The following is a 13493-nucleotide window of genomic DNA, read 5'->3' on the forward strand; positions in this document are numbered from 1 at the left end:
ATGTTTTGTGTCTGGGACACAATGAACGATTTGATGACTATGGGAATGAAGCAACATATTAACTCAAAGAAACTGTTAATACTACTACTACCAATGAATGAGAAGATATCTTATTACCATTCCCTTACCTTAATGGACAACAGAACTGCCAGACTAGACTATTCTAGCTTCACAAAAATTAATTTGTAAACTGAGGAAGAAAAAAAATGAGTTGTCTCTCCTAGTGAAGTACTTGTCAATCATGGCCTTGGTACAAATCTGACTTTGAAAGAATGGCTCTCAATTTTAAAACAATTTTGCATCCTGGTACTTACCTGGTAATGTCTTGGTATGTTTTTTGGTTGTTGTACTGAGGGAGGCATGCTACTAGCATTTAGTGGGTAGAGACCAGGAATGAACTCCTTACAATCACATACAAAAATTAACTCAAAAGAACAGTAAACAATGACTCTGATATATATTAGCACACCAATGTTCATAAAAGTATTATTCACAATAGCTAAATGGTACAAGCACCCCAAATATTTATTACTAAATGAATGGGAGAAAATGTGGTACATACAGACAATGCAATATTTAGATCTGAAATGAAATTGATACAGGATATATAACATGGATGAATCTTGAAGACAAACTAAGTGAAATAAGCCAATCTGAAAAAGATAAATATTGTATGTTTCCACTTGTTTGAGTAACAATAGTCATATTTACAGAGACAGAAAATAGAAGCTATGAGCAGGGGGCTAGAGTTAGAGAAGAATGGAGAGCTACTGTTTAAAGTGTACAGAAATTTACTTTGGGATGAATTAAGGTTCTATAAATAGATAGTGGCAAGCGTTGCTAAAAAAGGTAAAGGTGATTAGTGCCACTGAGCTATACAGCAAAAACATGGTCAAAATGGTAAATTTTATGTTATATATACTTTACCACAATAAAAGGAGGTATTTTTCTAAAAGTTTTTTAAAGAGCCCACTGTAAATGCTGAGAAAGTATAAACTCCTAAACACCTGACACTTGCCAGACTCTAAATTCTTTCTCCATAAAGCCTGCACTAATAATCTCTTCCATGAGAATGTAACTCTAAAAGAGAGGATGTTAGACTAAATCCATGGAACTAAGAATAGAGTATGTAGGTGCTGTTAGACAATAAATTTTTGTTTTTAACTAAACTGAAAACTTACGTCATGAGGTGATAGTTACCATGTTGCATATTTCTCACCAGCTATAGGTGTATTAAGGAATGGCAATATCTTATCTCAAATGACATGCATGAATAGAAAATGTTTTGCAAGTTAGCATATATTACATTTAACATGGTATTAGTAAAAATATGTGCAATAAATATTATCATTTTCTTTTAATTTTATTATATATTTTCCCATTACTATTTAGTCCCCTTATACCCCCTCCCCCTAGCAATCACCATTGTTGTCCATTAGTCTTTTTTCCTTTTTGCTCAATCCCCACACCGCCTAACTTCCCCCTTCACTAGCTGTCACCTGTTCTCCATCTATGAGTCTGTGTCTGTTTTGCTTGTTAGTTCGGTTTGTCCATTATATTCCACATATGAGTGAAATCATATTGTATTTCTTTGACTGGCTTATTTCATATAGTATAATGTTCTCCAGGTCAACCTACACTGTTGGAAAGGGTAAAATTTTCTTCTAATTTAAGCCAAGTAGAATTCCATGTGTGAATGTCCCATAGTTGTTTTATCCACTCATCTATTGAAGGATACTTGGGCTGCTTCCATATCTTGGCTATTGTAAATAACTCTGCAATGAACATAGGGATGCTTATGTTCTTCCTGATTAGTGCTTTGGGTTCCTTTGGATATATTCCCAAAAGTGGAATAGCTGGATCAAAAGGCAGATCCACTTTTAATTTTTCGAGGTATCTCCATATGGCTTTCCACAGTGGCTATACCAGTCTGCATTACCACCAACAGTGCACTAGGGTTCCTCTTTCTTTCCATCCTCATCAGCACTTGTTGATTTATAGATGATAGTCATTCTGACAGGTGTGAGATGGTAACTCATTGTGGTTTTAATTTGTATTTCTCTGATGATTAGTGACACTGAGCATCTTTTTAAATGTCTATCGGTCACCTGGATGTCCTCCTTGAAGAAGTGTGTATTCAGGTCCTTTGCCCACTGTTTAACTGGGTTGTATTTTTTTCGGTGTTTAGTTTTGGAAGTTCATTGTAAATTTTGGATATTAACCCCTTATCAGATGTCAATGAACATGTTCTCCCATTCTGCGGTTGTCTTCTTATTTTGTGACAATTTCCACTCTTGTGCAAAAACATTTTAGTCTGATGAGGTCCCATTTGTTTATTGTTTTCTTTTGTTTCCATTGCCTGGGAAGATATAACTGATAAAGAAATTCTACAAGCAACATCCAAGATTCTGCTGCCTATTGTTTTCTCCTAGGATTTCTATTGTTTTCTCCTAGGATTTTTATGGTTTTGGTTCTGACATTTAAATCTTTGATTTATTTTGAATTTATTCTTATGTGTAGTTTAAGAAGGTGGTCTAGTTTCATTTTTATGCATGTATCTGCCCAATTTTCCCCAACACCATTTATTGAATAAACTATTTCTAGCTCACTGTATGTGTTTGCTCCCTCTGTCCAATATTAATTGACTATAAAGGTGTGGGTTTATGTCTGGGCTCTTTATTCTGTTCCACTGATCTATATGTCTGTATTTATGCCACCACCAGGCTGTTTTGATTACTATGGACTTGTAGTATAGTTTGATATTAGGTAGAGTGATTCCTCCAACTTTGTTCTTCTTTCTCAGGATTGCTGTTGCTACATGGGGTGTTTTGTGATTCCATATACACTTTTGAAATATTTGTTCTAGTTCTGTGAACTATGGTCCTAGAATCTTGACAGGAATTACACTGAATCTATACATTGCTTTGGGTACCATGGACTTTTTAACATTGTTAATCCTTCCTATCCATGAACATGGTATGTGCTTCCACTTATTTGTATCTTCTTCATGTTCTTTCTTCAGTGTCTGATAATTTTCTGAGTACAGGTCTTTTACATTCTTGGTTAGGTTTATTCCTTGGTATTTCTTTCTTTTTGAAGCAATTGTGAATGGGACTGTTTTCTTAATTTCCCTTTCTGTTAGTTCATTATTGGCATACTGAGCCAATAAAAGTGCAACTGAGCCCTGGCTGGTGGCTCAGTGGACTGAGTGCCGGCCTGGGAACCAAAGGCTCACTGGTTTGATTCCCATTCGGGGCACCAGCCTGGGTTGTGGGCCAAGTCCCCAGTCAAGGTCATGCAAGAGCAATCACACACTGATGTTTCTCTCCCTCTCTTTCTCCTTCGCTTCCTCTCTCTCTAAAAATAAATAAATAGAATCTTTAAAGAAATAAAAAATAAAAGGGCAACTGATTTCTGGTATTAATTTTGTATGCTGCTACTTTGCTGAATTCATTTGTCAGTTCTAGTAGTTTCCTGGTGGAATCTTTGTGGTTCTCTATGTACAGTATCATGTCATCTACAAATAACGACAGTTTACTTCTCTTCCAAATTGGATGCCTTTTATTTCTTCTTCTTGTCTGATTGTTGTGGCTAGGACGTCCAGTACTATGTTGAATAAGAGAGATGAAAGCCAGCATTCCTGTCTTGTTCCTGATCTTAAGGGAAATAAATGCTTGTAGTTTTGCCAGCTGAATATGATGCTGGCAGTGTCATATACAGCCTTTATTATGTTTGGTTGTGTTCCCTCTATTTTCACTTTGCTGAGAGTTTTGATCCTAAATGGGTGCTAGATTTTATCAAAAGTTTTTTTCTACATGTATTGATATGATCATGTCATTTTTATCCTTCATTTTTTGTTTGTGGTGTATCATATTTATTGATTTGTGAATGTTGTAGCCTCCTGGAATTTCCAGAATAAATCCCATTTGATCATGGTACACAATCTTTTTGATGCATTGCTGTATTCAGTTTGCTTATATTTTGTTGAGGATTTTAGTGTCTCTGTTCATTAGAGTATTGGCCTATAATTTTCTTTCTTTGTAGTGTCTTAATCTGGTTTTGGAATTAGGATAATGCTGGCCTCATAAAATGAGTTTGGGGCCTTACCTCCTCTTGAATTCCGTGAAACTGTTTTGAGAAGGAAAGGTGCTAGTTCTTGGAATGTCTGGTAAAATTCACCTATAAAACCATCTGGTTCAGGGCTTTCGTTTGTTGGCAATTTAGTGATTAGTGCTTCAATTTCACTATCTATTCAGATGATCTGATTCTTCCTGATTTAGTTTTGGAAGATTGTATATTTCCAGGAATTTATGCATTTCATCTAGGTTGTGCAGTTTGTTGGCATATAATTGTTCAAAATATATTCTTACCATCCTTTGTATTTCTTTGTTGTCAGTTGTTACTTCTTCTCTTTCATTTCTGATTTTATTTATTTGGGTCCTTTCTCTCTTTCTTGATGAGTCTGGTTAAAGGTTTGTCTATCTTGTTTATCTTTCCAAAGATCAAGCTCTGGATTCATTGATCTTTTGTATCATTTTTTAACTATTTCATTTATTTCTGCTCTAATCTTTGTTAGTTCCTCCCTTCTAGTCACTTTGGGCTTTGTGTGTTTGTTGTTCCTTTTCAAGTTCCTTTAAGTTTGCTTAAACTGTGAAGTTAGAGCAAACTTCACTTCCTTTAAGTGTGAAGTTAGATTGTTTATTTGCTTTTTTAAAGATAGGCCAGCCTGTACTGCTATGAATTCCCCTCTTAGGATTGCTTTCCCAGTGTCCCACAGATTTTGGAATGTTATGTCCTCATTTTCATTTGTTTCAAGATATCTTTTGATTTCTTCCTTGATCTTTATTGTTGACCCATTTATTTTTATTAACATTTTATTTAGCTGCCATATCTTTGCATGTTCTCCTTTTGATTGATTTCTACTTTCGTAGCATTGTGGTCAGAGAAGATGCTTGATATGTTTTCAATCTTCTTAAATTTGTTGAGACTTGTTTTGTGTCCTAACATGTAGTCTATCCTAGAAAACATTCCACACGCACCTGATAAGTTCGTATATCCTGCTGCTTTGGGGTGAAATGCTCTGAAAATATCAATTAAATACATTTAATCTAGTGTGTCATTTAAAGCCACTGTCTCCTAGTTGATTTTCTGCATGGAATACTACCCACTGAGGTCGAGTGTTAAAATCCTCAACTATGACTGTATTTCTGCAGATCTCACCCTTTTTGTCCATCAAGATTTCCTTCAGGACTTCCGCCAAGATGGAGACGTAGATGGAGGATCCAGCTCGCCTCTGTGCACAACCAAATCTAAGAACAACTATTTTTAACAGCAGTCACAACCAAGCCACACGGAAAATCGACAATACGGAGTCCAAAGGACAACTAGATACTCGGCTGGACCTGTACAAGGAGCGAGGCCAGCAGCGGAGCAGGTTAGCAAGAAAAAATTCCCGGGGTGGTGCGTGGCGCGCGCAGGCAACGAGGGCGCTGATCGCCAGCAAGCTGGCTGCCGGAGCGCACACGGAAGAGGCGCGGTGGGTCGGTCGGTCGCGCGCATTTACGTGCGGAGAAGCCAGTGAGAAGGAAAGCCGGCGGGGGGCAGCAGGCTCGCGCAATTCCGATCGGATAAACCCCAGGCGTGCGGAGTGACTGGAAGCGCTGGGCTAGCGGAGAGGAACGCCATTGCTCCCTCTCTGACCCTGCCCCCACACACAGCGTCACAAACCAGCGACCTGGGTCGCCCCGTCCTGGTAAACAACTAAGGCTTCGCTCCGCTCACTTAACAGCACGAACAGACCAAAAATGGCTCTAGGACAACTCAGAGCCCCAGAACCGATAGACCTAAGTGATGAAGAAATAGCCAGTCTTTCAGATGCACAGTTCAAAACACTGGTTATAAGGATCCTTACAGAACTGGTTGACTTTAGCCACAAATTAGAGAAACATATGGAAGCTAAATTAATTGAAATGAATGGGGATACAAAAGATTCCAATAGTAATGGAAAGAAAATTGGGACTCAAATCAAGGGAGAGAACCAGAAGGAAGAAAAAAATGATCAAACAGAAAGGAATGAAGAAATAAGAATTCAGAAAAGTGAGAAGATTAGGAACCTCCAGGACATCTTTAAACGTTCCAACATCCGAATTACAGGGGTACCAGAAGGGGGAAAGGCACAACCACCAGTTGAAAAATTATTTGAACAAATAATAAAGGAGAATTTCCCCAAGATGGCAAAGGAAATAGACTTCCGGGAAATCCAGGAAGCTCAGAGAGTCCCAAAGAAGTTGGACTCAAGAAGGAACACACCAAGGCACATCATCATTACATTAGCCAAGATTAAAATGAAGGAGAGAATCTTAGAAGCAGCAAGAGCTAAGGGGACAGTCACCTACAAAGGAGTTCCCATCAGACTGTCAGCTGATTTCTCAAAAGAGACCTTACAGGCAAGAAGGGGCTGGAAAGAGGTATTCCAAGTCATGAAAACCAAAGATCTACAACCAAGATTGCTCTACCCAGCAAAACTTTCATTTAGAATGGAAGGACAGATAAAGTGCTTCTCAGATAAGACCAAATTCAAGGAGTACATCATCACCAAGCCCTTATTATATGAAATGTTAAAGGGACTTACCTAAGAAAAAGAAGATAAAAAAGATGAACAGTGAAAGGACAGCAAACTCACAGTTATTAAGAACCACACCTAAAACAAAAGCAAACTAAGAGGATAGCTAGATCAGGAGCAGAACCATAGAAATGAAGATCTCAGGGAGGGTTAGCAATAGGGGAGTGGGAGGAGGGGAAGGGGGGAGAAGGTACAGAAAATAAGTAGCATAGACAGTAGATAGAAAATACATAGGGGGAGGGTAAGAATAGTAGGGGGAAATACAGAATCTAAAGAAATTGAGACACATGTTCATGAACTAAAGGGGGAAATGGTGGGGGAGGGGTATGCAGGGTGGAGGGGAAGGGAGGGGGGAATAGAGCAAATGTAATGGCATAATCAATAAAAAAATTAAAAAAATTAAAAAATTAAAAAAAAAAAGATTTCCTTCACATCTTTAGGTGCTCCTATGTTGGGTGCATACATGTTTACTAAGGCTATATCCTTTTGTTAGATTGTTCCCTTTATAATTATGTAGTATCCTTCTCTCTTACTACAGTCTTGGTTTTAAAGTCTATTTTGTCAGATATAAGTACTGCTATCCCAGCTTTTTTTTTTTCAATTTTCCATTTGCATGAAATATCTTTTTGCATCCCTTTACTTTTTTTCTCTTAGTATCTTTCGATCTGAGATGGGTCTCTTGGAGGTAACATATATCTGGGCCTTATTTTTTTATCCATTCAACTACCCTATGCCTCTGGTCAGATCATTTAAGCCATTTATATTTAAGGTGATTATTGACAATATGTATGTAGTGTCATTTTATTGTTAGACTGTTTTCCTCTGTTTTTTCCCTCCTCCTCCACTTTCCCCTCTTCCTCCTCTTCTTCTTCTTCTTAAAGCAAGCCCTTTAATATTTGTTGCAGTACTTAAATGTTATCATTTTCCCCCAAAATTTAATAGCCAACAAGTGTTGATTTACCTACATTTCTAGTCTGTATGATACTGAATAGTGGAAACCTTGAAGTGGTATATGGTGTTACAGAAGACTGAAGGCTTTTCAGTCAAACAGACTTAGATTAGAATCCTGACACTGTCATTCACTAGAAGTGTGACCCTGTAGCCAAGTTTTTAGGTCTTCTAATTTTTTCTGTCTTCTGTTTTTAATCCTATTCCTGTCATTTCTTTAATTCTATCTCAAATGAATGGGGAAAGTAATTTATAAACTTAATACTTTGTGCCTCTAAATTAAGAGTGGATAAAATCAGAAAGCTCAAAGAAATTCTGCCAAAAATCAAGCTACTTTTTACCCTGCTCTCACACCATCCAAGAACAGATGGTAAAGATTAATTGCCTTCTTATTTGAAGACATTTAAGTGGTAAAATTACCAAAAGAACTATTACTTGCAAAAGATAAGCAATTTTGACAACAAAAGAAAGTTAAATGAAAACTTGTTATATAATTTTTAAAAACTTAGCTAGTCAGAAAGGTCACTTCAGAATAAAAGTATTCTTGGTATTTTAAGGGTGGGAAGGGAAGAAGGGGTAGGAAGAGGGAAAGGGAAAAAGAGAACAATAAGTTCCACTGACTTTCATTTTTCTTTCTTTTTTTCCCCTATACTATAACCACAAAATAGGAGCTATTAGGATTAGGAAAAGTATTAAAATGTTTGTACATATGTTAAATCTAAGTGTATCAATGTAAAACCATAGATAATAATATACAACTTTAAAAATACAGAAATAATAATACTAATTACTTAAATATAGAAATCCTTTAAATATAAAGTTCATTTGCATTAAATCAATGAAGTAATTCACTTTACCAGCCTTTTTATTTTAAATTTTTTAATTATTTATTTTTAGAGAGAGGAAAAAGGAGGGAGAGAGGAAAAGAAACATCAGTGTTTGGTTGCCTCTTGTGCAACCTCTACTGGGGACCTGGCCTGCAACCCAGGCATGTGCCCTAAGAATCAAACTTGTAACTCTTTGGTTCACAGGTCAGCACACAATATACTAAGCCACATCAGCCAGGGCTACCTGTTTTATTTTTGCATAACTATAAACAGTTATATTAAGGAAGTATAACAGTTATCATAAAATGCCATTGATATGGATGCCCCAATTCCACTGGACTATGAGATCCAAAAGGTAAATAACATTTGTTGGTCTGATCATTGTTGTTTTCCTAGTGCCTGAAATGAAATAGTGCTCAGAATATAGTAGATGTTCAGTACTTGTTGACTAGGTTAGCTCCTTCCCAATTAATTATCAGTTCTTCAATTAAAAAAAAAAGTCCTCTTTACCTTTTAGAGTCATTTATTGTGTGGTTATTCTAGTTATTTATGCATTGTTTCACTCTGAAAAAGAATCTAAATCAATACAAAAGATACTTGTATTTCTCCGATCCCCTTTTAATTTTCTTTGGATTTATAAACATACTTGTATGTTTTCAACCTTCTTAAACTTCACTAAGAACAGAACTTTAATAAAAACACAAAGCTTTTCAATGCAACCATTATCACCTCACTCTACTTATCTCTTTGTCTTGCAAGTTTCTCATGCAGCATGAAGGCAACAACCATGTCACATTTACTTATGAGGAGGAAGAAGTTACTTACTTCCTAGAGTACGATTATTAATAAATGCCCTCAAGGTCAAGCTGCTCTTGTAGCTTCTCCAGATAGCAGGTTATTCAATGTTGTTCTGTACAGTAGTATAATTTCTTAACTTCCGCAAGATTTATTTCCCCTTTTCCCTTCTCAATTTTATAGCTCAGTATACCTATTACTCAAGATAATATAACTTATTTATTTTACAATATTTGATAACCAGAATGCTTGGCTAATTTTGGCAAACCTACATGATCTATTCTTCAAAATTAACAAGATTTTTCTCTTCTGAAAAGTCTCAACTAGACAGGCAGTCCTAAAGACAAATACCTAATTTGTAACTGTTTCTAAAATCACACAGCTGAGTTCATTTCCATTATTACTGTTCCTTGCTATTTCTATTGCAGGAAATGAGGGACTGGTAAATACTATCCTTTCTTTGCTAAAGAAAAGGGAAGAAAATTCCTGAGACTTCAATAGAGGAAAAGTAATTTTGGACTCCCAAATTCACAAAGATGATGAGAACTTTGGTGCCATTATAACTTTGACTGAACTACGCTAAACAAGGTTTTCTGTAAATCTTATAATTTTAACTTTGTTTTGAAATAGGGAAATGTTCTAAACTAGATGAAAATTAACTTTTTCCACACTACATATTTGTGAACTGCAAACTTTAAGCCTGAGGGAAATCGAGTATACCACGATTTCCTATATCCTTACACAAATTAATATTCCACTAATATTTATTAATAGAATCTTGTATTTTAGATTTTAGTAAAAAATGAAAGAATAACTTGTATTTGCACAAGGAATACATTTTAATTAATTCTTATTTATTGACTCTTCCACAATGAGATATGTCTGAAACAAAGAGCAATTCATGGAGGCATAGGTAAATGCAGCTAGCCTCCTCACATAACCACAGAAAAATTACAGCTAAATTACAAAACACGTATCACTCAGAATCATCAGAAAAATCAAGTTGTATGGAAGTCTGACAACTAAGGAATTAAAAAAACCACATGCATCCAGATGGGTAGTGGGGATGGAGGGGCAGAGACACAGAACCATCTGGTCTCAAACCCATTTTGGTGGATATAATATGGAGGGATGTTTAGGGCATGAGGGATAGCAGTCTCACAGCAGATCACCCAACCCAGGGTTCCAGTGCCAGGAGTTAAGTCCCCGTAACTTCTGACTGTAAAAACCACTGGGAGTTGAGTCAGTGGAATAAACTGTGGGATTCTCAGCCCTCTACTCTTAATGGACCTTGCACCATATACGAACTTACTCAGACTCACTTTTTCCGGGCTCTAGCACTAGGGCAGTACCTTGAAGGGCACCCACAGCATACAGGGAGGAACTAAAGTATCTGGCATCACACAAGAGCTGGGGGTACAGCTTCCTCCCAGGCAGAACTGCAGACAGCAGCCATTGTACCTTTTCTGAGCTCTCCCTCACACAGAGCCACAGTGCAGAGGAACTATATCTGAATCTCCATCAACCCGGAGATTGCCATCAACCCGGCATCACAAGGTTAAGCCCGCCCTGACAATGTGCCCCATCCAACTTACAGACCCACACAAATTGGTAAAATGGTTTTTCCATATGAAGGGCTGGGCTAGACACAGGTTTCAGACCTTCCTAAATCTGCTCAAACAAGCAACAGCTAAGACCAGTTCCTATACCCTTTTCTCAGCACCCCAAGGTCCAGCACCAGCAGCAGACATCTGTAGATGGCTTAAGCTTAGCCAAGGGGCCACAGAGAGAAGAAAGGGGGAGGCTGACCTTGGAATGCACCACCCAGGTAACCCCAGAGCCTGTGCACACAGAGGAGTTATAGACCACATTGGAGCATCCCCCAGTCACTTGCCACAAGCCAGAGTCAGGTGGTTGTTGGCCAGTGGACACAGCCAGTCTTACCAGCTATCTAAAGTAGGTAAACCCTCCACACTGACCTGCTTACAACAATCAAGACTCATCTACAAGAGGAGGGAATACTCAACTGACACAGAGGGCACACCTCGATTACCCAGCTTAGGTGATAGGGGAGGTAGTACCACTGGACCCTACAGGACACCTACTACATAAGACACCGAGGCAAAGCAGCTCTACCTAATACATAGAAACAAACACAGGGAGGCTGCCAAAACAAAGAGACAAAGAAATATGACCCAAATGAAAAAAAAACAGAACAAAATTTCAAAAAAAGAACTAACCAAAATGGAGATAAGCAACCTATCAGATGCAAAGTTCAAAACACTGGTTATAAGGATGATCGAGGAACTCTGTGGGTACTTCGACAGGATAAAAAAAACCCAAGCAGAAATGAAGGATATACTAACTGAAATAAAGAACATTTTACAGAGAATCAACAGTGGAGTGGATGAAGTGAAGAATCAGATAAATTATTTGGATCTTCAGGAACAAAAAGATATCCAATCAGTACAGCAAGAAAAAAAAATCCAAAAAATTTAGGATAGTGTGAGGAGCCTCTGGGACAACTTCCAAAATGTTCCAACATTCACATCATAGGGATGCCAAGTGGTAAAGGATTAGGCAAACAAGTTCAGGAAGCTCAGAGAATTTCAAACAAGATAGATGTAAAAAGGACCACACCAAGACATATATTTAAAATGCCAAAGGTTAAAGATAAAGAGAGAATCTTAAAAGCAGCAAGAGAAAAAGCAGATGGTTACCTGTAAAGGAGTTCCCTTAAGACTGTCAGCTGATTTCTCAAAAGAAACTAGGCAGGCTAGTAGGGACTGGCAAAAAGTATTCAATGTGATAAAAAACAAGGACCTACAACCCAGATTAATCTATCCAGCAAAGCTACCATTTACAATCTAAGGGTAAAGTGCTTCCCATACAAGGTAAAGCTAAAGGAGTTCACCATCACCAAGCCATTATTATATAAAATGGTGAAGGGACTTATTTAAGAAAAAGAGGAAGATCAAAACTATGAATATTAAAATGGCAATAAATAACTAGCAACAACTGAATCTAAAAAACACACTAAGCAAACAAGCAGAACCGAAATGGAATCATAGTTATGGAAATCACTGAGACAGTGACCAGAGAGGGGTGTGGGGACAATTCCGTAAAAAACTGAAGGGATTACAAAGTACAAATCGGTAGTTACAGAAGAGGCAGGGACACATTAAGAGCGAGTATAGGAAATGGAGTTGCCAGAGAAATTATATGCATGACCCGTGGACATGAACAAAGGAGGGGGATCAATGGAGGGTGTAGGGGTTGCTGGATAGAGGGAAACAAAGGGGGGAAAATTGGGACAACTGTAATAGCATAATCAATTAAAAAAAGGAAAAGAAACCAACAGAAAACAAAGTAATTCAACTAAGGTCAAATTATAACTGATGAACCCAATTCAATTATGTGTATAAAATTTCATCTATCTTGAGAGGTAGCAGTATAATTTTCACAATATTATCAAATATTCTCTCTAAGTTAGAATAATACTCATGTACTTTAGATTTTCATCAGGAACACAAATATATTAGCAAGGGAATTTCAACAGACTACTACCACTACTTTCAAATATTCTCTCTTAATATGCAAGAAAAAATAACTTACTGTCTCGAAGTGTTTCCCAAGCCCATTGATCATTTTTGAAGAAGAGATGTCGTTTGATTTCTTCCACACCATTTCGCCCTAATCTTACCTCTCTGAATAGAGAAGGAGGGGGAAAGTTATTAATCATTTAAGATATTATTATAATCTGTCCACATTTATTTGTGGGCACAATGTTAAATCTGTACAGAATAAACATAGGTGTATATTCATAGGTCTATATTCATTGTCAGCATGATTTTCAGCTTAAAAAAGTTAAAGGCTGAGAATATTTAAGAATTTTTAAAGAACAAGTATATAAGAAAACATAGATTTGTTTATACTTCATGACTTTCTGTTGATGATAATCAGATGAATCACTCATCCTGGTTCATAAGCATAAGGAATAAAACAGTAAATTTTCTCAGTAGGTTTTTAAAATAGTGGTAGTTATACATTTTTTGCATCCAGCAACTTTACTTCAGACCAGAAGCTAATAAAAAGTGAGAAACGCATTTTAAATAAAATTTCCATTTTATAATTTATCAAATATTTCTGACCAGTTAAAAACCAGTACCTAATTCTTGACATTACTACAAAACTGAATTTTTTTATTGGGACAAGTTACTGATTCCTGGCATCTTGAGTGAACACATAATATTTAAAGATGTGCCTTTAGCTGATTTTGAGAGAGGAACTCAGTAACTTTT

At 36.9% G+C, this 13493-nt stretch overlaps 1 protein-coding gene across 2 annotated transcripts in view; it reads right to left on the reverse strand.

Moving 5' to 3' along the window:
- Positions 1 to 13493, reverse strand: part of ROCK1 (Rho associated coiled-coil containing protein kinase 1) — a 153870-nt gene that overhangs the window by 82657 nt on the left and 57720 nt on the right. For both annotated transcript variants that reach the window (XM_037158389.2, XM_037158388.2), the window contains exon 9: positions 12808 to 12899. In XM_037158389.2, the coding sequence (XP_037014284.1) occupies positions 12808 to 12899 (92 nt within the window). The remainder of the gene's footprint in view (positions 1 to 12807; positions 12900 to 13493) is intronic.

Source organism: Artibeus jamaicensis, unplaced genomic scaffold (genome assembly GCF_021234435.1).
Source record: "Artibeus jamaicensis isolate MK-2021 breed Jamaican fruit bat unplaced genomic scaffold, CSHL_Jam_final contig_354, whole genome shotgun sequence".
Classification (NCBI taxonomy): domain Eukaryota; kingdom Metazoa; phylum Chordata; class Mammalia; order Chiroptera; family Phyllostomidae; genus Artibeus; species Artibeus jamaicensis.